Source organism: Pan paniscus, chromosome 9 (genome assembly GCF_029289425.2).
Source record: "Pan paniscus chromosome 9, NHGRI_mPanPan1-v2.0_pri, whole genome shotgun sequence".
NCBI classification, from domain to species: Eukaryota; Metazoa; Chordata; class Mammalia; order Primates; family Hominidae; genus Pan; species Pan paniscus.
In genome coordinates, this window is record NC_073258.2 from 57,655,700 (window position 1) to 57,663,506 (window position 7,807).

Sequence of the window (7,807 nt, forward strand, 5' to 3'; positions counted from 1 at the left end):
TAGTCTGGGTCATATTTCTTAATAACTCTGGGCTATAGTTTTTTTCTATTACAGATGAAATTAACAAACACAAAAGTGCTATTTTTAGGATTTCACAAAATGGAGTATGTAATATGCGTAGCACTGTGCCCAATGTGTGGTAAACCCTTAATAAATATTAGCTTTCATTTATATTGAGTGAAAGATCCGAGAGCATGCCTCTTATATTTTTATGCCATTAACTTCCATCCTCATTAATCAAAACTTTAACAAATAAAAGTACCTTAAATACTAACTGTCTACATTTTTCTGGTAATTGGCATTTTTCTTTCTACCTAGTCATTTAATCATCACAATCATATATCTAACTCTGAAAATACATACGATTGTATAGCAAGTAGAGTTCCAGGATTAAAAACACATGCAGAAACTTACCTATGAATAAGGGAAGAGCTGTCCTTACAAAGAATATCAATGGCTTTTCTGGTGACAAATACAGGAATAATTTATAATATTTGTATGATGACTTTATTTCCCTAAGGGATTTCACAGATATGCAAAAATGAAGCAATTACTCTGTTAGATTTTTTTCTCACTGAATAATTTCTCTAGAGAGATGACATTTGGCACAACACAAATTTAAAATGGGAACTCACAACTGTCTGGTCCTTCTCTGCCTTATGTTTCAGTCTCAGCATTTTCCTTCTTACATTAGAAAATCCATATGATAACATTCATGACTGCCATGGATTCTCACATTGCCTTAGGTTTACCATGTTACTTTCAACTTAATTCAAATTTTCTGATACAGTTTCTCTCCTACCAGTGTCACAAACTTTGTGTCAAAATTCTATTAGCATTTTACATTTCTTAATCTGTGTTATGGACTAGATTGTGCCTCTTCCCTCACTCTCCAAAATTCATATGCTGAAGTTCCAGCTCCAAGCCCCACAGAGCGTGACTGTTGGAGACACGATATTGAAAGAGAACATTTAAGTAAGATAAGGTCTAGTGGGTGAGCTGTGCCCTAATCCAATACGACTTGCATCCTTATAAGAAGAGATTAGAATACAGATACACACAGAAAAAGAAAGTGTAAAGATGTCGGGATAAGATGATCATCCACAAGATAAAAAGAGAACTCAGAATGAAACCAATTTTGCCCACACCTTGATCTTGGACTTCTAGCCTCTAGAACTGTGAGGAAATAAATCTCCATGTTAAAGTCACCAAGTTCATGGTACTTATTTGTGGCAGCCCTAGCAAACTAATATCCTCTGTGTACTGATGGGTAAATAGAATGCTTTGATATTGGAATGAAGCTTTGCTTGCTTGAAGTCTAGTACTATTTTTATTCGTTTTTAGTAACCTTTATATTGAAGTCTAATTTACACACAGAAAGTGTGCACAAAATGTAGGCGTACAGCTTCATGAATTTTTACAAAGTGAACATACTTGTATTTACTTGCCTCTAAATCCTCAAATAGAACATTAACAGTACTGCACTATCTCTCTGCTTGCCCTTTCCTAGTCACTAACCTCAAATTAACTACATCTTCACTTTTAACACTGTACATTAATTGTGTCTGCTTTTGAGTTTTCCATAATAGAAATTATATAGTGCATATTCTGTTAGGTCTAGCCTTCCAATGAACACTACATTGGTGCTAAATATTATGTTGGTGATTTTTATTCAAAATGAGGAGTGTCATGAATATGTAAATAATTCCTTCATCTCCACAGCTGTATAGTAAGTACACCAAAATTAATAAATCCTTCCTACTATTGATACACATATAGGATACTTCCAGGTGTGGCTGTTACAAAATTCAATCTTGTGCATATCTCTTCACGAACACATTCATGTATTTCTGCCTGTTAGTACTTTGGGCAGTAGTATTGGTTTATGGAGTATAAATATGTGCAGCTTAAATTTATGCTGCCTAGTAGTTTTCCATACTGTTTATATCCATTTGCATTCCCACTAGCATTATATGAGAGGATCAGTTGTTCCACAGTCTCTCCAATGCTTAACAATATCAGTTTTTCTGTCATTCTGCAACATATAGACACAGATATATAGGTACAGATATATAAAGATACAGATATCTTGTAATGTACACTTCCCTAATTATTATTAAAGTTGAGCACAAAGTCATAAGTTACTTGGTTCTTTAAATATGTTTTTATATAGCACCAGTTCATATTTTGCCGTTTTTTTCTACTATCTGTTTGTTTGTTTTTTAACCGGGTGATATTTTAACACCACCAATAGCCTTACTAACTTTGAAAGGCTGTTTTTTCTTTACTCTGGGTTGTGGTTTCTTTTGTGATTTGTGAAGGTGCTGATCAAGCCCATGGAGATTTACCTGTAGATGCTGAAAAAGGTGTTGGCCAGATTGAGGTTGCTGGTCAGAGGTGCTTTAAGGATGTCCTGGGCCTGGAAGAGGTGGCTCTGGGCTGGATGCCAGCAGCTGCCTACTGTTTATATCAGATCCCCACACGAGAACTTCAGGAAAAATTTGATTGAAGAACTGAAGAGACAAGAGGTAGTCCTAAAGGGTACTTCATGAAGCAGAGCATTGGGAACTTCTGTCACACAATTAGACTTATATAAGCAGTGGCCGATAACCAAGAAAAACCGAAATTTGAGGTGGGTCAATCCTAAAATATTTTATTTCTGAGGTGGAGAAAAATACCACTTGTAGACAGCACAAAATCCTTTGAAAATAATAAGACCTTTCAGGCAGTTTATGATGCTATTGCATAGCAAGGCCAATGTCAGGCAGATGACAAAGTGAATTTTTGTTTTATTCTGTTTAGCAACATGGATGGCCACCTCTCTGAACTTGATGGATGAATGCCTTTCCCAGTGAACTATGGTGCCAGTTCAGAGGACTCACTGCTGCAGGACTGTAGAGATTAGGCTGCCAAGGTCTGTAGAAAATTTACTGAGGAGGAAGGAGAGAAAGGCAGCCTCTCTGCTGTAACCCTCTCCAAGACAGTCTCATGAGAGGGACTTAGCTGTTTCTTCCTCTTCCTCTCAATGTGAAAATTTATATACCTACCTATCCACTCTAAAATGCTTCAATGCTCTCCCTCTCCCTCTCCTTCCACGGTCTCCCTCTCCCTCTCCCTCCATGGTCTCCCTCTCCCTCTCCCTCTCTCTCCACGGTCTCCCTCTGATGCCCAGCCGAGGCTGGACTGTATTGCCGCCATCTCGGCTCACTGCAACCTCCCTGCCTGATTCTCCTGCCTCAGCCTGCCGAGTGCCTGGGATTGCAGGCATGCCCCGCCACACCTGACTGGGTTTTGTATTTTTTGGTGGGTTTCGCCATGTTGGCTGGGCTGGTCTCCAGCTCCTGACTGCGAGTGATCTGCCCGCCTCAGCCCCCCGAGGTGCCGGGATTGCAGACGGAGTCTTGCTCACTCAGTGCTCAATGTTACCCAGGCCGGAGTGCAGTGGCGTGATCTCAGCTTGCTACAACCTCCACCTCCCAGCTGCCTGCCTTGGCCTCCCAAAGTGCCCAGATTGCAGCCTCTGCCCAGCCGCCACCCCGTCTGGGAAGTGAGGAGCCTCTCTGCCTGGCCGCCCATCGTCTGGGATGTGAGGAGCCCCTCTGCTCGGCCACCCAGTCTGGGAAGTGAGGAGCGCCTCTGCCTGGCCACAACCCCGTCTGGGAACTGAGGAGTGTCTCTGCCCGACCGCCACCCCGTCTGGGAGGTGAGGACCATCTCTGCCCGGCTGCCCCGTCTGAGAAGTGAGGAGCTCCTCCGCCTGGCCGCCACCACATCTGAGAAGTGAGGAGCCCCTCCGCCCGGCAGCCACGACGTCTGGGAAGTGAGGAGCCCCTCCGCCTGGCAGCCACCCCGTCCGGGAAGTGAGGAGCGTCTCAACCCAGCAGCCGCCCTGTCCAGGAGGTGGGGGTCAGCCCCTGCCCGGCCAGCCGCCCCGTCCGGGAGGGAGGTGGGGGGCAGCCCCTGCCCGGCCAGCCGCCCCGTCCGGGAGGGAGGTGAGGGGCAGCCCCCGCCCAGCAGCCGCCCCGCCCGGGAGGTGGGGGGTGCCTCTGCCTGGCCGCCCCGTCTGGGAAGTGAGGAGCCCCTCTGCCCGGCCGCCACCCCGTCTGGGAGGTGTACCCAACAGCTCATTGAGAACGGGCCATGATGACGATGGCAGTTTTGTCAAATAGAAAAGGGGGAAATGTGGGGAAAAGAAAGAGAAATCAGATTGTTACTGTGTCTGTGTAGAAAGAAGTAGACATAGGAGACTCCATTTTGTTCTGTACTAAGAAAAATTCTTCTGCCTTGGGATGCTGTTAATCTATAACCTTACCCCCAACCCCTTGCTCTCTGAAACATGTGCTGTGTCCACTCAGGGTTAAATGGATTAAGGGCAGTGCAAGATGTGCTTTGTTAAACAGATGCTTGAAGGCAGCATGCTCGTTAAGAGTCATCACCACTCCCTAATCTCAAGTACCCAGGGACACAAACACTGCAGAAGGCCGCAGGGTCCTCTGCCTAGGAAAACCAGAGACTCTTGTTCACATGTTTATCTGCTGACCTTCCCTCCACTATTGTCCTATGACCCTGCCAAATCCCCCTCTCCGAGAAACACCCAAGAATGATCAATAAATACTAAAAAATAAATAAATAAATAAATAAATAAATAAAGGTGCTGAGAACATTAAAAAAAATGTAAAATGCTTCAATGCCTATAAAACACAGAGTCTCTCCTTCGGCCTGCAGATATGCTCGGAACTCTACATATTATATATAATTATTGCTTTATATAATCAGTCTTTGCATATATATGTACACATACATATATATACACACATATATATGGTCTTAGAATTTTAATTTTCACACTTATTTCAATGATTAAATATCTTTATTTTATAATTTGCATCAAGTAATCCTAATATCTGTAATAAGTTGAAGGTATTCATTTGTGCTTTTTATTTCTTATTTTCCTGGAAAATGTCTGTCAATTAGAACCTTATCTGCGGGATATCTTTGAAGTCTGAGTAGTTGATAATTCATTCTCTGACTTATGTTTATATTTGCTTATTCCAGTGTCATGAGGTTTCTTCTAACCTGGGCCTCTTTATGTTTTGTTTTTTGTTTGCTTGTTTTTGTTTTTGTTTATGTTTGTTTTGAGACAGAGTCTCCTTCTGTCACCCAGGCTGGAGTGCAGTGGCTCAATCTCCACTCACTGCAAGCTGCGCCTCCCAAGTTCAGGCCATTCTTCTGCCTCAATCTCCTGAGTAGCTAGGACTACCGGCGCCCACCACCACGCCCGGCTAATTTTTTGTACTCTTAGTAGAGACGGGGTTTCACCGTGTTAGGCAGATGGTCTCGATCTCCTGACCTCGTGATCCAACCGCCTGGGCCTCCCACAGTGCTGGGATTTCAGGTGTGAGCCACCACGCCAGGCCTATTTCATGTTTTTTTAGCTTCAGATTTGATAGCCCATCAAAGCAGTGTAAATATAAACGCTGAATTAATATGACCATTAATCTATTGTCATAAATTCTTAAATAAGACTTTTTAACTCCTCCATGAAACAAAGCCTAAACGGACTACTTTCATCCTTGTTGTTGCTATTGTTGACTCTGTCCTACTCTAGAGGTTGCAGCCCTTCAATAATCCGAATTTCCTGAGGGCATCTCTGTTCTAATTTCTCACCTTGCACACACCTCATCATTAGTCTCTTGTTTTCCTTGTATGTGATTATATCTTAAGTTCTAGGTTACCTCTAGGGGAACTATAGGCCTCCACACCCAAAAACACACATCTTCAAGATCATTACAACCACATGTTATACCTTTTGGGTTGATGTGGTTTTAGACATGCATTGAACAGATTATCTGTTAGCCTTGGGTCTCCTTAGACAGACTTTTAGGTAACATTCAGTTTAGAATCCTACTGGTCATTTATTTTTCCTCTAAAAAGCCAAGAAATAAACCAGATATGGACTGTGGAAACATAAGTGTGCCTCACTGTGGACCAAAGCATTGGTGTGTTTTAGGCTGGAGATGAGGTTGGTACAGGCAGAGGAAACAGCTGAGATGACAACTGAGTGTGCAAGGGATGAGGCTTACATTTTAGGTTGGACATAGTAAAGTGGAATGCTGACTTCCTCTGTAAGATAGGCAAAAGTATCTAGTAGAGTTTAGCAGAAGTGCTCTTTTTTAAACCTTATTACAGCCTGGGCACAGTGGCTTACCCATGTAATGCAAACTCTTTTGGAGGCCCAGGCAGGTAGATCACTTGCACTCAGCAGTTCAAGACCAGTCTGGGCAACATGATGAAACCCCGTCTCTACAAAAAATACAAAAATTAGTGTGGTATGGTGGTGCACACCTGTAGTCCCAGCTACTGTGGCAGGGGTGAGGGGCGTAAGTGGGAGGATGGTTTGAAACCCTGAGATCAAGGTTGCTGTAAGCTGTGATCGTGCCACTGCACTCCAGTCCATCCTGGGTGATGGAGTGAGATGCTGTTTCAAAAAAAAAAAAAAAATAGCTTAATATATGTTTAAGAAGCAGTTTAAAACTATATGCCTAACTCCTTCCAAAAAGAAAACCCAGGTCTGGTTTTAAGGGTTTTATTTTCTAAAATACAAATTAGATTTTTTTTAATTTACATTGATTCCTCACTATAGAAATTTTTACTTTGGGGTATGGGCAGGCAAAACTATATTGATATCAAACTATCTGTTAATTGATGTAAATAGTAAATACTCATATTTCTTTTATTCACACTTCATAAAAATTCCCTAACCCTTCAAGGAAAACGTATAATTTTGGATAAATTTGTATTGCACTAAGCTCTATGAAAAAATTATAGGCTAAATAAAATGACAGCATGACAAAAATCAATACTGATGTTTATTTAGGAAACAATTTTCTTTTGAACAGTTCTTTGGATAAAGCCTTTTTCACATCCTTGTTCCTCAGACTGTAGATCATGGGATTAACATGGGGATCACAGTGGTATAAAGTACAGCTACCATTTGTCCTTGCTCCATGGACTCTTCTGATGGAGGTCTGAGATACATGAAGAACAGAGTTGCATAGAAAATAGTAACAGCTGTCAGATGGGAGCCGCAGGTAGAAAAAGCTTTTTGCCTGCCCTCTGTAGAGCGAATCCTTAAGATAGCAGGAAAAATGTAAAAGTAGGAAATAAATATGATGAAGAGAGAAAAAGAAAGATTCCAGCCAGCCACAACAAACATTGACAACTCCTTGTTGTAGGTGTCAGAACAAGCCAGCTTAATCAGTGGTGGGTCCGCACAGTACAAGTGATTAATTTTGTTGGGGCCACAGAAGGCTAGGTTGTAGGTCCACATGGTCTCCATCAGGCCAGTGAGCGCTCCATACACATAAGGCACCGTGATGAGGAAGGAGCACACACTTTTGGACATTTTGCTGCCATAAAGCAGAGGGTTGCAGATGGCCATGTACCGGTCAAAGGCCATCACAGCCAGGATGTAGATCTCAACGTGTACCAAGGTGATATAAAGGTAACACTGCACAAGACAGGCAGGATAGGAAATGCTTTTCTTCTCTGAAAGGAAAATCTCCAGCATCTTTGGGGTCACACTGGAAGAGAAGCACAGATCCAGGAAGGATAAGTGGCTCAGGAAAAAGTACATGGGCGTGTGGAGCCGGGCATTGGCCTGGATGAGGGCAATCATGCTGAGATTCCCTGCCACCGTGACCATGTAAATGGCCAGAAACAGCATGAAGAGGAGAATCTGTAATTCCTGGTGATTCGTCAGTCCCAGGAGAATGAACTCAGTCACCAACGTGAAGTTCCTTCTCAT

The 7,807-nt window shown here is 42.6% G+C and overlaps 1 protein-coding gene across 1 annotated transcript; it reads right to left on the reverse strand.

The window, feature by feature from the left end:
* Nucleotides 1-6,833: 6,833 nt before the first annotated feature.
* Nucleotides 6,834-7,807, reverse strand: LOC100977159 (olfactory receptor 5M8-like). The gene has a single exon (XM_008978318.3). The coding sequence runs from the start codon at nucleotides 7,805-7,807 to the stop codon at nucleotides 6,947-6,949; it is 861 nt and encodes a 286-aa protein (XP_008976566.2). The 3' UTR covers nucleotides 6,834-6,946.